Source organism: Elephantulus edwardii, unplaced genomic scaffold, assembly GCF_000299155.1.
Source record: "Elephantulus edwardii isolate Elephantulus edwardi_28Jun2011 unplaced genomic scaffold, EleEdw1.0 scaffold00022, whole genome shotgun sequence".
Classification (NCBI taxonomy): Eukaryota; Metazoa; Chordata; class Mammalia; order Macroscelidea; family Macroscelididae; genus Elephantulus; species Elephantulus edwardii.
This window is the reverse complement of record NW_006399772.1, coordinates 19,013,944-19,033,631: the sequence shown is the minus strand read 5'-3', so window position 1 is coordinate 19,033,631 and position 19,688 is coordinate 19,013,944. Positions and strand designations below refer to the sequence as shown.

The 19,688-nt window shown below is 41.5% G+C and overlaps 1 protein-coding gene across 1 annotated transcript in view; it reads right to left on the bottom strand.

Annotated features, from left to right (window-relative positions):
• The window catches only part of LOC102877202 (myoD family inhibitor domain-containing protein-like), a 121,967-nt gene extending 102,689 nt beyond the window's left edge, over window positions 1-19,278 (bottom strand). Inside the window, exon 1 of the mRNA XM_006882658.1 lies at window positions 19,185-19,278. Within this exon, the coding sequence (XP_006882720.1) occupies window positions 19,185-19,278 (94 nt within the window). The remainder of the gene's footprint in view (window positions 1-19,184) is intronic.
• Between the last annotated feature and the right edge of the window lie 410 nt (window positions 19,279-19,688).

Below are 19,688 nucleotides of genomic sequence, written 5' to 3'. Positions count from 1 at the left end.
AATTTTCTGAGTTGGAGTAAAGGAAGAACTTGGAAATGTTGCTTTGTGACAAATTAATTTCTGGTGTCCTAATCTTGAGGAAAATGGGGATCCAAGAACATTTGATTGTGATTATGCTAAACCTATACTTGCACCAGGAAGCAGTCCTCAGAACAGAGCAGGGAAACACTGTATGGTTCAAAATCAAGAAAGGAGTGCATCCTGTGTCTATGTCTTTTCAATCTGTATGCAGAAGAGATCATTCAGGAAGCTGGGCTTTATGAGGAGGAATGGGGAATCAGGATTGGAGGAAGATTCATCAACAACCTACAGATAACATAACCTTGCTTGCTGAAACTGAAAAAGACCATAAGTGCTTAGTGCAGAAAGTCAAGGACTATAGTATTCAATATGAATTGAAGTTCAACATCAAGAAGACAAAGATTCTCACCACTGGTCCAACTGGTAACTCCATGATAGATGAAGAGATGGAGGTTGTTAACAATTACAGCTTACTCAGCTCCACAACACCAGCAGTCAAGGAATCAAAAGACAAAATGCATTGGAAAAATCTGCTGTCAGGGACCTCTCCAAAGTACTGAAAAGCAACAATGTCAGTCTAGAGACTATGGTGTGCCTGATGCAGGCCATGGCCTTTGCAATTACTTGCTATGCACAAGAGAGCTGGACAAAGACTAAGAATGACAGAAGAAGAATTGATGCCTTCAAATTGTGGAGAAGAACTGCTGGAAAAGAGTTGTGAATAGACCATGAACTGCCAAGAAAACAAACAGGTCTATCTTGGAGAGGGTGAAACCAAGTTTCTCCTTGGAGGCTAGGATTTTGAAGCTCCATCTCATATACTTTAGGAGCATGACCAGGAGAGACCAGTCCTTGGAGAAAGACATCATGTTGGGAAGGGTGGAGGGACAGCACAGGAGAGGAACACTCCAGATGAGATGAACTGATACAGCAACTGGGGTAATGGGGAGTTGGTGTGTCAGAATCAGTGACACTGGCTCGGGACAGGGCAGGGATCTGAGCTGTTGTACATAGCGTCGCTGTGGGTCACAGGCGATTCGACAGCACATAACAACAGTAGCAACTGTTTTGTGGGAGAAAACGATGCAATCTCCCATGTGCTGAAAACCTACCGGAGGATCAGCTAGGAGTTGGTTCTAACTCTACAGCACATAACAAAAACAGGCTACTGTAGATAAGAGGATATTTGGTTAAACTTAGAGCATTCTGTACACGGCACAGCTTTCCAGTATTGTTTGCTTTCTTAGCTCTTCTAAGAATCTAGATATTTGAATCCTTCTTGATGAAGACTTTCATAGAGTCTTCCCAACTGTAAACATATCTCTAAATTAATGTTGTCCTGGAGAAGTAAGATGTTACTAAGAGCACAGGACTGGAAATCAGGATGGCTGTGTTCCTCCACTTCCTCTATGGATCCTGGGCAAGATACATCATGCCTAAAAAGCACAGTGTCTGTCAGGTAATAAGAGCCCATTCACACCAGCTATTATTTTATTAGATTAAGTGTTATTATACTAAGCACATTTTAAAAGCCTACTTACTATTAAACTTCTCGTACAAGACTGTTAAGCATAGAATCCATTCAGCAATCCTTATAAGAAAAACTATGTGAGAAACCTTGTTTTCATACCAAGTACTAAAGAATCAGTACTTTGTAAACCAGAGAAAAAAATTACTGTCTCCCCTGAGAAGCTGTACATTGTTCTTTTCCTTAGAGACAGTGGACCTCATTCCACAGAAAATACTTTCTCTTTTATTCAGACTTACGAATGCAATTGAGTAACTGAGTCTGACCCTACAATCATCCATGCATTTTGATTTTCCCCAGATTTGGATCTTGTAGGCTACTTATATCTTCCATTATTTTTCTCTAATCTTTTTTTAATTTACTCTTACAAACCCACTCAACTATTCTGTTGAACTGGTCAGAGGTATATTTAAATGCACAAATCAATCATCAAATACATTTTCTACTTTTTTTTTTTTTATATCCACATTTTATTTGCTTACTATGTGGAGGTCTAACACATACTTGGCAGAAAATCTAAAATCTCATAAAACTTAATCAGTGTAAAATATATTTATATTCTTACAAGAAAGAAAGAAATTCTCTTTTCACTTAAATTTTGGAACTTTTCCACATGTGGACCCAGACACTCCAATATTTGATGATAATCTATGATAGATCATTTATAACCAGCTTAATATGTGTATTTTTACTGCTATGCCCTATACATTAATATCTAGCTTATGTATTAAACAATTTCTTGTTTTATTCTTCCTTTCAAATAGTACCAGCGTTATAAAAGATCTATGTGTATTCAGGTTTATGAAATGGTGAGCTCTCAAGTAATCTGAGTCTAAAGTCTCCAGAAAAAGGTAAAAAAAAAAGCTAAACCATATTTTCCCACAGGCTTAGAACACTGTGGACTGTCTACAAATGCTTCCCAAATGTAACCTTTAAAAAACTAAAGATAAGACAGCTCTCAGGAAGACCTAAGGCTCAGAAATTTTACTTCTTCACTGATCCAAAAAACAAAAAATATTAAAATTCTCAAGACCAACTACCATTAAGGACCATCTCAAAACCTACCTGCTTTGTCTAACATTCTAAAATGGATTAAAAACTCACTGTCAGAGAAAAGGAAAACATTTCTGACAGATGAAGGAGCATAAGCAAAAAACTTCATTTTTTTTAATACAAGAAAGCTATTGTTAAAAAAAAGAAAAAGAAAGAAAGCTATTGTATAATTACAGACCCAGTATGTTTGTTAAGTGAATGGAGTAAGTAAGCCAATGTTATTTAATTCAGTTACCAGCATTTCAAAAAAAATAGAATTCTGAGTAAAAACTCCAATCTATTCCTTCAATGAGCTTCTTGTCCATTCCAAAGAATGAAGAAATGACACTGACTCAACCAATTTCTAGTCTGGGCACAGTGGGTAAAGGAGTGGGTTACACACAAGGTGATGGGGAAACCCCAGCAAGATCACATGAATATGCAATTGAATATGACTGAGAACTGAAAAAGTAGAAGGCATGGCATTCCTAAAGTCCATCTCACTAAACCAAGGCTCGAAACAAATAAGGACAGGAGGAAGTACCTTGTACTTTGCACATGGAAAGTGGTGGTGGGGATACTACACTGATATGGGGGACCAGGATGCATGTATCTCCTTCTTCCTAATCTCTCCCTCCTTCTAAATCAGTGTTTACCCGCAATACCTTATTCTAAGAATGTTATTACCAAGATGACTAAACCTGCCGTGCACACAACTCTCCACAAGTACAAGTTCAATTATGTTTATATGAAATGGATTGATTCAGTGACTAGAGTAATCGGGATGGGTGTGTCAGAGGCAGCGCGATTGGCACAGGATAGAGCAGGGTTTAGGGCTGTTGTACATAGGGTCACTATGAGTCGCAAACGACTCGACGGCACATAACAACAACAACAACAACAATCCAGTATAAGCAGACTGAAGTCCAGCATGTAGATTTCATGCTGTTGCTATGTACCTTCAAATCAGAACCGACCCATAGCTGATCCTCCAGCAGGTTGTCAGAGGCAGTAAACGACACAGGGGTTGATTGCCTATCTAAGAGCAATGGGTGGATTCCAACCATATACCTTTGTGTCGGCAGAGCAAGTCCTTGCCTCGAAGCCACCAGAGCTCCCTTACAACAACTAGAGACAGCTGTAGTGATCCAAAGACCTTCCTCATACTTGACTAAAATCTGTATCCCTATAATTTTCACTGACTCATCATATATTATTCTTTGCAACCAAACAGCAGTGACTACTCCTCCCTGTGGGACAAAAATACCTCATTGTCCTGTCTTTCTCTTTTCTGTGCTAAATGCCTTCAATTCATTCCATGGTTTCTCACACCCTTCAAATTCTAGTCACTCTATTGGGTACACGAGTGTTCTTAGTCTCTTACTATTTAAGGGTTTCTCTTACTGATAGCTGATATACACTCTAAATATAGCAATTCCCTTATCATCTCAGCGCAGACTCTATTATCATTTCTCCTTTTTAAAAATGGCAACATACATACATCTTTATTGTCTCAGCATGATCACTGTTCTCCAGAAGCAACACTCTTCTAAAGACTCTCTGTTAGCCTTCAATTACACAGGATGCCATTTCCTCAAAACACTTGCTTTGCCAAGCTCTCCAGTGATGAGCCTGCATTGTGTTTGGTATCAGTGGCAAGAAGCTGTCCTGCAATCCCAAGGGTACACAGTTCAACTCCACCAGATGCTTTCTGGGAGAAGGAGGGACAATTTCCTCCTGTACCAGTCAGATCCGATTTGACAGTATACACACACAAAATAATAATAAAATTTAAGAAATAAAAAAAAAAAGCAACAACAGTGAAGGTAATAGAAAAATGGAAATCAAAACTGAACCAAAGGGAATGGTATAATGACTAAAGGCATTTTAAAGTTATGACTTGAATCTGATCTTGAACTAAATAAAGAAAAAACAAATGGAGAAGCATAGTTCAAATAGAATTTAAGCCATGAATAAAAATGCTTTAAGAGAATAAAACACATTTTAAAATCAGTTTCTTGGACGCAGACTAATATATATATGGAGTAGAAGTTGGCCAAAATGTCCTCTTTCTCCTAAAGGCGGTAACCCATCCTCCCAGGTTTTACATTTTCTCTTCCCTAGCTTTGTGGCACTCCCTTCTTCGGATTCTGTTTTAGGCCCACCAACCTATTCTCTCTGACTCTGAAATTCTATCACATTTACAATTCCTTCATTTCTGCAGTTTGAGGCTCTTCTAAGAGGATAATCTGTAGTTCCATTACCTCGGCCTTTGTCTGTACTGACACAGATATATCACTGACAACTCAAATCCAGTGCTTCTCAAAATTCATCCCCACTTCTCTTTTGGCTTTGCCTGTTTTTCCAATCATAGTCTGCATCTTGGTCAATAGTAAATGGGGAATCAACTTCAACTCTTTCTCCAGCCCAACATCATCAATCAGCTGCCAGTAATTACGCACTCTCTCAAGGCGATACTTTCTTCTCCATGCCCACAATCACTGTTTCACTTCACTCTCCTTTTCTATCAGAAATATTTTCCTAAATTAAAAACTGCACATGCTCAACTCAAAATTAAACACATTTACTACTGATTTTTAAAAAGGCTTCTTTTCGTCTAGCACACACTTTGAAGTTCCAAACTACTTTCCCCACGTGCAGTAATTTCATCTGGTGTCCCAAGTGAGAGAGAAAAAGTAAGATTCATCAGAAGAGTTTACTAAAGATCCTGCATGTTGCTTGAGTTAGAGGAGCAACATCAGAGAAGGCCTGCATTCACAGAGACTCAAAACATCAGCGCTGATCCACCATGAAAAGGGGAGGGAAATGGTATCTTGGAGTAGAGAAAGTAAAGAGAGGAAGCTGATGCCTTCAGACACCTCCACTTGGCTTCAGAGGGCCTGCCACTCCCTGACCACAAACTGTCTTATTTTTAGTTTTCATGTTCAATTCTTCGTAATTCAATTAAAAAAAAACAAACAAACAAAAAAAAAACACCCCAAAACTAAACTTCTTAGCTAGGGTCATGAGCAGCTGGACCAAGGCAATCTTGCTACTCTGAGATTCTCTCAAACTCAAAGCTATACCTCAAGACTGCGCCAGCCAGTTGGCAAATGGCCACAGATTCATTTATCACATAATTTTTGTTAAAATCTTGAATTGCATTTAGGTAAGAAATCATAATTTAACTTGCTACACAGTTTTATTTCATCTTCTTTTATCAAAAGTTTACAAGTTCCTTCTGGGCAAAACTATGCATTATACATTTCACATCTTCACAAGACCTTGTACATTGTAGACAGCTAAAAAAATATTTGTTGACTGAATTTTTCCCTTTGACTATCTCAATGATAAAATATATATGTCGGATAAAAGCTACTTTTCGACTTTATTCCTGGTACCACTGAAAAAGCCAGCATAAAAGCACATGCATATGAATCATCTTGCTTCAGATCATGTGGGTGTGAATCTGAAAACAGAAGCGGACTACAAGAAAAAACCACAAACGAAAATACACGTTACAATAACTCCTCAAACTTCCTACTTAGTGAACTTTAAGTGATTCAAAGTAAAATCTGTACAATATAACTCAATTTCAAAAACTTAAGGCTAAAAGCTCCTCCTTCTTCAGTACATGCATTTTAATGTAAAAAGAAGACAGTAACAGTTTAAGTAACCAGTAAAATGTTATAGGAAGCAGAGAGAGGAGAAGGTATATAGTATGATGCATCAATTTTATGGCAGGGTCTTAAAACTCCCATCAAATTATTGTGTGAGGCTATGCAAATAAGGTGTTTGTGGCCCACCAAGGACATTGGACAGTTTGTAAATAATATAAATAAGGCACACACTCTTGTGGGTATATGAAATGAAGCCACTGGTCAGTTTTGCCATCCTGCTAGACATGAAATCAGCCATTACAGAGAGGAGGTCAACCTTTGGATGTAAGGTTCCTATGCTGAGAACCTCCTATATCTAGGAGACAGAGAATGAACTCTATTAACACTAATGTTTGGTTGTTATGTGCCGTCGAGTCGTTCTCGACTCATAGCGACCCTATGCACAACAGCCCTAAACCCTGCTCTATCCTGCGCCAACCGCACTGCCTCTGACACACCCATCCCGATTACCCCAGTCACTGAATCAATCCATCTCATAGAGGGTCTTCCCCTCCTGCGTTGTCCCTCCACCCTCCCAAGCATGATGTCCCTCTCCAATGACCTGTCCCTCCTGGAAGCATGTCCAAAGTATGTCAGACGAAGCTCCAGATACCAGTATGAGACAGCACAGAAGGCTTCCTAGCTCACAGAGCAAAGCGGTTATAAAGAGTGTACTATACCACAGAGTTAGAATCTTCAGGCAGGAGGCTTCAGGTCTTCCTTAAGTGTGAGGTTTTGTGGGAAGAACTTGTTCATAGAACTCAAGAGTTTGTTAAATATTGCATAAGTAAGGCAGAGGCAAGGATCCAAGGGTCACACAGAGGCATATCTACCGGGCAGCTAAAAAAAAAAAAAAATCTGCCCTGAATCCTTTTTGATTCTGAATTACAACTTGTTATTTTACTAATAAACCACGAAACTATGAGTATGGTCTGTGAACTCTGTCACTGTAAAGAATTACCAAATCTAGTAAATGAGAATATGGCAAGAGTGGGATGACTAGTGTCCAAGTGGGTAAAAAGGCTGGGGATGGGCTTGTTCTGCATTCCCCAGTTGGAATACACTCACAGCTAACAGTCCAGCGGTTCTCAGAGACAGTAAATCGCACAGGAGGAGACTGCCCATCTTCCTCCTGGGGAACAGCAGGTAGATTTGAACCGTGTGCCTTTAAACTGGCAGCACAGCAGCTTAGCACTAAACCAACAGGGCTGCGGGTGGGACAGAGAAAGAAGGGTGAAGAGAGATGTGTGTCTGAATCTCCACCTCACAGGAATCAGCTGGGGTTGTTGATAATGGATAGAGATTCTCCTCCTTGTCCATAAAGTTAGGTGGGGAAGTCTGATGCTGCTGTCATGCCATTGTGTATAGAACAGTTTAAGTACAAAAGGAGAGAGAAATGGGAGAGAAGCCATTTAAAATACGGGAATGCGTGCATACTGTCAATGATTACAGTAACGGGAAGAGGTGCAGTGTCTTTCAACATGCCTGTGAAACGTGGAAAACTGCATAAAATCAGCAATCCTCCTTCAATAAAAACTGAATAGACTATTAGAAGCAGCAGCATAGAAATCACTTGATTATTCCTACCTTATCGAAATCATCTGATGTACCACACTTCCCCCTTATCAGGACAATATTTAAACCACAGCACAAAGATGATCTGGCTGACTTTTGCCCTTACTGTTGTTGTCCTCAATAGTTTTCCATTGGCATATGGAATGTTCCAAGTATGGCATATTCCAGTGGCCTAACCTGCAGATTCTGTCCATTTATTTTTCCTTACTCTTCCCCTAATATTTTTTTATTTAAAAAAAAAAAAAAACAAACTTACGGATAAAATAATAACACACTGTTATTAGAATTTTTTCCATGAAATCATCTTAACATGATCCAGGAAGGAAGGGTCAAAGAAACAGGAAAATCTCTTACACACCCAAAAATCCCAAAGTTTCCCTAAAAGCACTGTAAAGGTCACTTGACCATAGGATCAGAGGCATCAAACACTCTTATGTGAACTGACCCAGCGACTCTTAACAACCTGAATCTTTACAAGCTCAAAGTCCTTTTCTGCCAACTGCATTTCTAGCTAGTATCCTGTTCCCTATTCAGCCGGGCAGCTCCTATCTTCCCACGCACGGGTCATTTTCTTTGCTTGTCCCCCACATAGGCATTCTGCCAACCTCTAACCCTACACTAATTTCAAAATTCATTCTAGCTGCGTCTGTCCCCAAGCTCCTCCATGCTCACTGCCGAGATGCAATCAGTCGTGCTATGTGGATCCACCAAAAATGCATGCCATTCATGCTCAGTTAAGTCCTCAGGGCGACTCAGCAGCTCTCTGCTCTGCCCCAGACTGACTCCCTTTTGAATTTTCACTCTTTCAAATCTTTTTATACCTCTCCTATCATTGATTCATCCTTAGCACGTCCCCACGTGCCAACAGCAAAGTTATCATCTACTATACTGAGAGGTAGCCTTTGATGTAAAATTTTCTGTCAGTACTCATCTTCTCCCACCCCACCGCCACCATTTGGAAGAAGACTATTCCCAGTTTTCCTTTCTAAGACTTCATCACATTCCTTCCAAGAATCGTGTTCTTTTGATTCTAAACACTAGCCATACCCCCATTCCACCTCAATTTCCTTCATCTGAAATTTCTATCTCTCCCATCACTGCCGTCTGTTAGGATCTCCAAGTTGGTTTTCAACTCGTACCAACCCCATGTGACAGACTAGAACTGTCCCACTGGGCCTTTTAGGCCCAACTCTTCATCTGCTCTCACAGAGCTGCTGGGTGGGGTCCAACTCTCAACCTTTTATTTACCAGCCAAGTGTTTAACTATTGTGCTACCAGGCAGGGCTCCTTCTAAAAGCTGTCCATCATCTAGATTTTCCTTCCTTAAATCACTATTCCTCAGCAAAGAGCCAATATTTAGGGGTGACTGTTGTGTTTTGGGTCAGCTGACTGGACTTGCCAGATTTAGCTAACAATGATCTGAGGGCTGGGGTCTCTTGGTTTATAGACAACCAGCATTTGGTGATGTGCCTGTGTTTTAAAAAGCCTAATATTAACTGATCGGGGATGAACATTCTTTTAAGTGGTTCAGCAGTGGTCTGTTTGCTGCACTGAAGTAACTTGGAGTTGCCGTGATGATGAACACTGTGCCATAGGTGTGTCAAGCACCATAATGGTTACCCATTGTGCACAGTTTGGTGGAACTCCCACTGATTCAGATTTGGGAGCACTTCCTAAATCACATGCTTCTGGAAACTCTATGAACATAGAGAAATGACAATAATTATAGAACAGGGTTCCGGTCTTTTGTTCATAGGATCGCTATGAGTCGTAGTTGACTTGATGGCACTCAATAACAACAACATCATGAGGAGGAGGAGGAGGAGGCTACAACGTTGCTCTCTGAAACAGAGAACTTGAAGCACATGCTGTAGAAAGTCAAAGAGTGCAGACTTCAATATGGATTGCATCCCAACATTTAAGAAAAGATCCTCATCCCCAGACCAATAGGCAGTATCATGATAGATGGAGAAGGACTAAGGTTGCTAATGATGTCATCTTGTTTGTATCTACAATCAACACTCTTTGCATCAGCAATCAGAAAATCAAAAGACGAGTTGCACCAGGAAAATGTGCTGTCAAGGATCTCTCTAGAGCACTAAAGAACAATGACATCAGTCAGTCTAGCGACTAAAAAGTCCTGATCCAGGCCATGGTCTTCTCCACCGCTTGCCATGCATCTGAGAACTGAACAATGACTAAGGAAGACAGAAGAAGAATCAATGCCTTTGAGTGGTAGTGCTGGAGAAGAGTATCATGGGCTGCCAAAAGAACAAAGAGGTCTGTCCTGGAGAGAGACTAAAATCGGTTTGTCCTTGGAGGCAAGGATTTTGAAGTTCTGTCTCACATCCTTTGGACATATTGTCAGGAGGGACCAGTCCCTGGAGAAGGACATCATGCTTGGAAGGGAAGAGGGTCACACAGAAGAGAAAGACCCTAAGTAAGATGGACTGACACAGTGACCGGGCAATCAGGTCATGTGTGTCAGACACTCTGGACAGGGCAAAGTTCAAAGTCAATATTCATAGGATCACGGTGAATCACAGCCAACTCAGAGACACATATCAACAACAACAACCCTTTTTCTGTATGCCTTTTATCTTCTTCCGCAAAGCACAGCCATTTCCCAGATTTAATCCTCAATCCTCTCCTGCCAATCCCATGTCCATATATAGATCCTGGTGGTAGGTTCTTGGCCTGTGACACTGACTGTCACCTCTCTCTTGGATTACACATTTTCATTCTCAGCTGCCTACTGAATACCACTGCTAATGAAAAGTTCCCTAAAATCAGCAGCACTTCCTATATTTCTCCTTCAGACACCAGAAGAAACTACAGCTTGCCTTAAATCTCTTCCTTTCTATAATTTGCTACATGAAATAATTTGCCCAACAATATCAACCCAATTCAACAAAACTTAATGTCCATCACCATGCTTGGTCGTAGAAGATTAAACAAAGAATAACGAAAACCTCATGGAATCTTACAGCTAAGTAGAGTCCTATCGTACTTTCCTCAGTGTTCTAACACCCATTTCCGCCACTCAATTCCCACTGGTGTGGCTCTCTGTCTTTTAATCTTTTGCCAACCTGATGCAATAGCTCCCTGAACAATCACTGCTTCCAATCCGCCCCTCCCTCCAAAACCAATCCACTGAATTGTAACCAGATTTCTTTTCTGAAAAACATCAACTTGGCTCTGTTCTTTCTCCTCCAAAGAATCTTCAGAGGCTATCCACTGCCTACAAAAAAGATCTATACGCTTCTTAGCAGGAGACTCAGGCCCCCTGGTAGCCTACGGGGGGCTATGCTGCCAACCTACCAACACTCAGTTCAAATCTACCAGCTACTCCACAGAAGAAAGATGGGCAATCCCCTCCCCCGTGATTTACTCCTTCTGAAAACCCCGTGAGGGGCAGCTATGGGTCAGTTCCAACTCCATGGCACATAACAACAGCAACTAATGGACTTCAGGCTATTTTTCCAACTTTACCTCACCCTTTGCTCTCTCATGCAACCAATTCAACAGTTTTCTTGAAAGACTCAATTTCCCAGACAATCCCCTCCAAACCTTCATTCTTTCTCTCCCCTCTGGGAATGCCTTGCACTATTCACCTCTACAGAGCCCAAGTCCTAAGGTCACACTTCCTGGGCAAACTCAAATCAAACATTTTCTAGAGTTTTTCCTAAGGCCGCTAGCTGGAGATTCATTATCTCATCTATCATTGGCCACCACAGCACCTTCCCGTCTACCTTGTATTACCTGAGAGCATTTCCTCACCATCTCAGAATCCGTGATCTAACTCCCTCAGGAACTGCCATGCAGCGCGGGGTTACATGCCAAACAGCAAGAGGGTTCAACCAAAAGGTATGGACTTGGGCATTTCTAGAGCATCAGAGTGAGGCACAATTTGGTGGATGGAGGGGGTGAAGGAAATGGGAAGGATCCGGTGGGGACCTGAAAAGCATAATCCAATGGTGATTAATGTTATAAAACATAATACAAGGGAATGTACGAAACACAATGTGAATGAAGAATAGTGTGAAACACAATGTACATGAACTTTGTGAGCAAACCAATATAAAATATAAATTTAAAAATAAAATCATGAAATGACAGCTTGGAAAGATTTAAATAATTTAGAGATATTTAAAATAGCACTATGAATATGAATACCCCATATATCCTATCCTATAAAAATAAGTGTTACCTTGGACTGGATTAATAAATTTATATTGTTGTTGTTGTATGCTGTTGAGTCAGACCTGACCCACAGCTGACCCTCCAGCAGGTTTTCAGAGGAAGGTAAATCACTCAGGAGGAGACTGCCCATTCTTTTCCAGGTGGAACAGCTGGTGGATTCAAACCACACGCTTTCGGCATTGCAGCACAGATTCTTACCATATTAAAAAATAATATTTTAAAAATATTAAGTAGCATTATATATATAGTCTACAAGGACAATGTTGTACATCCAGCTTTGGAGAGAAGTGATTACAGTCTTAAAAGCCTGTGAGTGACCATATGAAATGCAACAATCAGTCTCTTCCTACCTGAAGGACAGAAGAATAAAACATGTACAGAAACAATGATTCCAAAGGACTAAAGAACCCACCAAGTCCCAGGCTCCAACTCTACCCCAAGACCAGAACCAGACCACTGTCTGCTCTGAAACGAATCACAATACGCGGCTGGGATAGAGCGGCACAAAGGATGGAACAAAACTCAAAAGCATTTCAAAGACACATTGAAAGCTCTGCCAATTTCCACTCAACTCGCAAGAGAATGTTAAAAAGAAATAAGAGAATAAAAGCCTACTTCCAGATCAGCACTGCTACCTGCTCAACTTGGCATTCTCCCCACTTTCCTAAAATTACCTCTGCAAAGTCACTCAGCTCACCCTATCAGCCAGCAGAATCCTTCAGTTCAAACCAGCTCAATGTCTCCAGTCATTTTCTTTAAATTTATATATACATTTTCTTTACACATTTTCTTTAAGCACTGACTTCCTTCCCCCTTCCTCTAGCATTCCTTACTTTCCCCACCCACCTATTTTGACCTTTCTCTTATTCATTTGATTCTTTCTTAGAGTTGTTGTTGCTGTTGTTGTTGCTATGTGTCGTCGATAGCGACCCTATGTACAACAGCCCTAAAACCTGCTCTATCCTGTGCCAATTGCACTGCCTCTGACACACCCATCCCGATTACCCCAGTCACTGAATCAATCCACCTCATAGAGGGTCTTCCCCTCTTGAGCTGTCCCTCCGCAAGGAAAATTAATATGGCCAGCTGATAAGCCTTGCATTTCTATACCTAAACTTAGAAAACGAATAATTACTTAGACAGGAGGCAAAATTAGAATATCAGTTCTTGATATTTACTACTTGATAAGGTGGTTAAAAATGTCCTCCAATCTCCCTCTATTTTTCTCATTAAACCTGCACTTCCTCAAACACCAATACTTAAAGAGCTTTTAAACCAGTGTCTACCAAATTTTATCTGATTAACTATAGTATGTGTGTATGCTCTGGTTTGTCACGATGCTATCGTTGTTACATACTGCAGAGTTGGAACTGACTCCCAGCTCCCTGTCCAGCGGGTTTTCTTGTCCGAGGCTGTATAATTCAGAGAGATGTACACAGTCTATCTATCTCACCCCCGAGGAGGGAGCTGCTGGTGGACGCCAACCACCCGAGAGGCACCACCTTTGGGTTGGCGGTTCAACTTCCTGCGGACTCTGCTACCAGAACGTATGAAAAGCGCAAATCCCAATAATCAAATGTACAAGTGAACTCTGGGACTATAGCTCAGGGGCAAGTGGGGACTCTGTTCTTTGTTATGCTCCAACATGGCATCTCCCATCAGAGGTGTAAAGATGACAAGACAAGAATATCTGCTGAGGCTGCAGAAAAAAGTACGAAAGCTTCCATTTATCCATTTTATCTCTTTCTCTTAATTTTTGCTTCCGTGTTTTCTTTGTCATGTCCCTAAGGTATCTGCATTATTGTATCATTACGTACATTTGGAAAGAAGTAAGAATTTTTGAAAAAGAAGGCCTGTGCCTTATTTAGTGTCCGTATGGAGCTGTGCTGCCAACACAAAGCCACGCCGCCCGGGGCATTCGAACCCACTAGCAGTTCCAGCAGAGAAAAATGGGGAGTCGCCTCTCCTGCCACTGAGAGGCAGGGAAACCCAATCTCAGAAGCAGTGAGATGATGTGATAAAAATTCTGGAGAGCACTAGTTTCGAGGACAAACGGAATGATAAGATTTGGCCTTTTAAAATGTGTTACACTGCCAAGGGATGATTTTTGAAAGCTTCTCTTTTTTAATTTAAAAATAAATAAATTTTTCAAAAATCCATCAGACAAGTGGGGGGGATTCAAGAGGATTAGAGTCCTGAAAGGGCAGGCCAACTGTATCAAACACAATTAAAAAAAAAACCTTCCCCCCAACAAAACCTACCAGGGAGAAAAGAAAAAGCCTCTATTGGGGTTGAGAGAAGACAGAGAAGAAGGGGAGGAATAATGTATACTGCATTGAAACAGATGAGGGAGAGAAAGGGATATATGATAGGGTATTACTGTCATGACAGAAGTCCAGAACCAAGCCTGCACAGTGGAGTGGACTTGGGGGGAGGGATTGCATAACAATGAAAGATTTTTTCTATTACTTTTCAAGGAGAAGAGTGAATTGAGGGGGAGGAGGTAGGCAGGGAGAAAAGAGCAACAATGAATGAATGTAAACTTTAAGTCTCTGTAAACTTTCATTAAAATTAATAAAAAAAGTAAACAAACAGTAATTCTCAACTAATGGGGCACCAAGAGCTTATTAAAAATGCAGGCCTCTGATTATTACACTCAGAGATACTGATCTCCTAGGCTTAAAACAGAGTCAAAATCATTAATCTCAAATGACTAGGATGACAGACTTCTGTAGTCTCAACAGTATTGACAGGCAGGCCATTTAGGAGCATCCCTGGCCTCTACACACGTTATGCTGTTGTTGTTGTATACTGCTGAGTGGAAACTGATCTATAGCTTACCCTCCAGTTTTCAAAGGGTTTTAAAAGGTAGTTAATCACACGGGAAATTGCCCATTATTCACCCGTGGAGCAGTTGGTGGATTTGAACCAAAATCCACCAGCCCAACTCCTTACCACTAGGCCACCAGAACCTCCAGGCCTCTACACACACCAGATACCAATTGCACCCGCTCCATCCCCCACCCACCTCCACCCCATAACACACACAACATTCCCAGCTGTGACCACAGAAGAGGTCTTATAACCAAGCATATAATGGAGAACAAAACTGACCCTGGCTGAGAACCAGGCACAGAAGCTGCGCAACAACCAACCATCCATTCTTACTCAGAGACATGAAAGGATAAGAAAGAAGTAAAAGAGTAGAGATATGTGCATACACATACATTTCAAATTGAAATAAACAAGTTTCCCAAAAGGAAATCTGATTAGACACCATAAACTCCTGACAACTCAGCTAAGCTTTTAAGTCAAAGCTCTTCTTATGTAATTTCAACTTGAAGATTCGCTCCCTAGCTTCTATTTTAGATTATTTTTAATTAACTTCACCGGCATTTTGCATCCTGCTATGAAAAGTCAGCCTAATAGTCTCAGAGGACTCTCCCAAGAGGGAAGAGTGCATTAAATCACACATTATCACATTAAAGTACATTCCAGCACTCAGAGTCCAATAGTCTAAGCCTTGGCAAACGCAACCAGGAAAGGGGGGTGGGGAGCAGGCAGTGCAGGGACTGGGAAAGACTCAAGTGATTCACAATATCCAAAGCCTATTATCTTCGATGCATCCATCCGTACAAAAGAAGGTGGGGGGGGAGTTGTATTGATTCTCAACTTCAATCACATTCATCACAATGATTTACAACACATTTTGCAATCTGGGCACCAACTCTGATTTCTAGCTACTGGCATATGTGAGACCCCGGGCAAGTCACTTAAGGTGGATGTTGGGGTAAATTATTTCTACAGGACCTTCAAACTCAATGCAAAACTAATGCGTGAACATTTACCTAAGAGACTATTTGGATTACAGTTAACTCTTACACCAAAGAGTATATACTGATATTTTCATTGTTACTTGAGAAATCAAAAATTTCAAGACGTTTAAAAGACAGCATTTAAAGGCGCTGTGGTGGCCTAGTGGCAAGAAGTTGCACTGCAATCCCAGGGATATGTGGTTGGAATCCACCAGATGCTTTGCTGGAGGAGGGGCAATCTCCTCCTGTACACACACAAAGTAATAATTTCTTTTAAAAAGTTAATTTAAAAAAGACAGCATTTAAAGATAGATAGATAGATAGATAGATAGATAGATAGATAGATAGATCTCATTCTCTTCTGGAACAACTGAGCACGGCCCAAATTCTCCTCCACTCACTCACTTGGGGCACACACTTTACATGAGAAGGCCAATCAGTCTTTCAGAAGCTCAGCAAAAGCAGGAAAACCATTTAAAATCACATTTTCATGTTCTAATTACTGTAGCAGAGATCACAAACCAGGGCTAAGAGGTCACATCCTGCTAGTAGGTGTGTTTTGCTTCCACTGGGCTGGACAACAGTTATACTGAATTAATCAGATGCCAACTTTTCAAAATGGGGAGATGATACATGAAAAATCCAGACTGGGAGCCATAACTCACCCTCTATCAGAGGGGTTGATGCAGTGGTTACAAGAGAGAAAGCAGGGAAGAGATGGTGAAGGCAGCATGAGATCTGGTAGGCTTTCATTCGGCAGGAGTCTGGAGCGTCCGCAACAACCGCCACCATGCACATGACAACTAGCTGGAGCTCAGAACTATTGTTCTCAGGCCCAGGAGCTCTTGATCCCTGCAGTCTCCAGCTGCTCCCTATTGTGTGCCGTTCAACACAGAACCCATCCTACAGCTTCCTCTCTTACAGTATGGGAGTTTATAGCCCTGTGCTATAAAAATGATTAAAATTTAAAAAAATGGTTAAAATAGACAAAACCAAAAATTACTATTTTTCAAAGCAGTAGTGAAGCTTTGCAGAATCACAGAAAATGGGTCCAAGTGTTAGGGAGGCAGGGCTAATCTCTAAAAAAAAAAAAAGACCATCTCTCTGTAACTCTTAACTGATAAGCAGGTTGGACTACGCAGTTTTCAAAGGATGTAGAAAGGAACCTGGGGTTTGTTGGGGAGTGTTGACTAGGGAATCTCTAAAATCAATTGACACTCTGAAGTTCTGAGCCTCTCATTAGCAGAAGGGCTAGCTCACTGGATAGCTCATCACAACAAAAGTGTATGTTTAACTTTGTTGGCAGAGAAAGGCTTAATCTTATTCTTCATTTTCATGAAAAGATCCTTTTTGCTAACTTTGGCGGAATACCGTTTTTTTACATATTTTCTCATACAGAATTTTAACATTTAGTTTCAATTAACCAAGCAGCCACATCCTAGCAGAAAATTACTAAACTATTCTTCAGGAAGGATGTCAAAGAATCCAATGATACAGGGAAGATGATAAAAGAAATTGAGGAATAGCGTTAAGAGCAGAGTGAACAGTGAGCAAAGCTTCTTTTGCAAGGTCATTTGTACTTTTTAAAGCTGCTGAATATAACCCAGGTAACCATGGGAAACTGTACCTTAAGGCTTCTTCCCTCACCCCTTGCTTTAAAAAAAAAAAAGTTTTCTTTAAATACATCTGATGAAATCAGCCTGCTGGAGATAGACTCACTTTTAAAACTAAACCTTTACAACTAAATGAATGCTTATTTAAAGAATATTTTGAGTCAAATTCGAAAACTAATAAGGAAGCCAAGTGTAAGACTGTTACAAAAGCTAAACCAATTTTCAGGTCAAATATCATCCACCCAGTGTTCTCTCTGGTGATCATATGTGTGTTTCTTAAACCAAACATTCTCGTTCGGGCCATTCCAGATGCTCTGCTTCTGAAGGTCAGGTCATGTGACACCAGGCAGCATCCACTACACAGGTGCATCACGGGCCTCTGCCAGTTCTTCACACTAACTTTCAAAAAGCACCCTATTCAAATTAATATGGACAGTACAGCCATCAACAAGTTCAAAATCAAAAGTACTTCTGCCAGCAGTGGTCGCTCATTTCTGACATAAGCATTGTTTAACAACGGCGATTAACAAGTGTGAGTGCACACAGCACATCAATGACTGGATATGACTACTGGGGGCAATGCCTAAGGACAGGAAAAGGATGGTGGTGACAATACAATCTGTAGTACATGGGCTGCTTCTGGGAAAACATATGTTTATTATTCTACTTCTCAGATTTTTCTGTAGCTAATCATTTTTTCTTTTCTCTGTTTAAAAAGCATGAGTCACGCTGAGGATGTCAAAAATACAGAGAAACGTGATTCCAGTTAACAGCCCTGAATGCCAGAGCACTGTCATTTATTTCCACGGGTATTTTCTTTTATCTACTATGAGTTCAACATCACATTTGTATCTTCTTTTCTACTGGTTTCTGCCTTAAAAAAACAAAGCAAAACAAAACACCACCCAAGAAGTTCACTATTGTTACAGGAAGAAATGCTGGCAAGAAGATAAAACCAGGAATACAAAGTGGATTTTGGTACCTGTAAAGTTCTTCTCTGTGACTGTCAGAAGTCGAAATCAGAATTTGGGGGGATACATTGGAAGAGCAAGGTACCTGTGCCTCAACATCAATGCAAAATCTGAATTCTATTATGTCCAAGATAAAACAACTAGTATATTTTTTCACTTTACTCATGAACTTGCAATGGAAGTTTCCCAGAAACAAAGTGTTTTGTTTATAGACTACATTATGTTTACACTTCTGGAAAGAGTAGAAAAGGGGCTCATTCATTCTTGGAAAGTGCTTCTTTGAAAACATTTTTACTTCAAATCAAAACCTAAGAGCTGTCATTGCTGAGAAAATCTGGATTCACCAACGAGTTGCAAAGGAGCACCCCAAGAAACAGAAAAGATGAAAAGGAGCTGACTTGCTGCTTCAGCGAGCACAGGTCCTCCTGCATGGCTGAAAGGATGAAAATCCAAGAGACCTAGGAGAGAAGCACTTGTAGAACTCACATCTTTGAGTCCTAGGCCCAGAAATGCATCTGTTCAAGAAAGAAGCCACCCTGTCATCCTGTTTCCCTGCAGCAGAAGGAAGTGGGAGAGGAGCGAAGGCTGTTGATCTGGGGCAGGAATCCTGAAGAACTTGCTGGATGGAGTTCACTCCCAACTGGCAAAAGTTCAGAAGGACCAGGTGAGACTGGTCCGCACTGTCCCCTCTCCCCGGTCAGTAAATGCTTCCGGCTGAAAAATGCAACACGGACAAAGAAACTTGCAACTTGCAAGCTGTCACTCACCCTGGGCCGGGGCTCCGAGCCGCCCGCTGCCCGCTTCCGCCGCGCGCTGCGGCCCCGCAGGCCCGGGGACCAGGGCTTCGCCCGCGCCGGACATGGGCCGCCGCCACCTAGATGGCCGTCCCGCGGGCCAGACGCACGACGGGCTGGAGGGTGCTGTCTACAGGGGACCGACTGCTCCTGTGGTTCAAAAACAATGTTTTTCATGAAGAGCACGCCACTCATGCGGGACATTCCCTCCCCCTCGGCGTCCCTCCCCCTAACCCCACCCTGGGGAAGTTTGGATTTGAACCTAGAGGAAAACTGTTAGCCCGCAAAGTTGAGCGCGCCTCAGTCCCGCTGGCTGGAGGGGGACAGGGGGGCGGGGAAGGGAGTTAGGGACCCGCTGGGAAGGGACCCCGGCCCCTCCTTCCCGGAGGGGCCGCCCACCACCTACCTCGGCATCCCCCCCCACGGCGCTCGAGCCCCCTTCCTGCGCCTCTCGTTCCGCCCAGAAAGTTGGCGAAG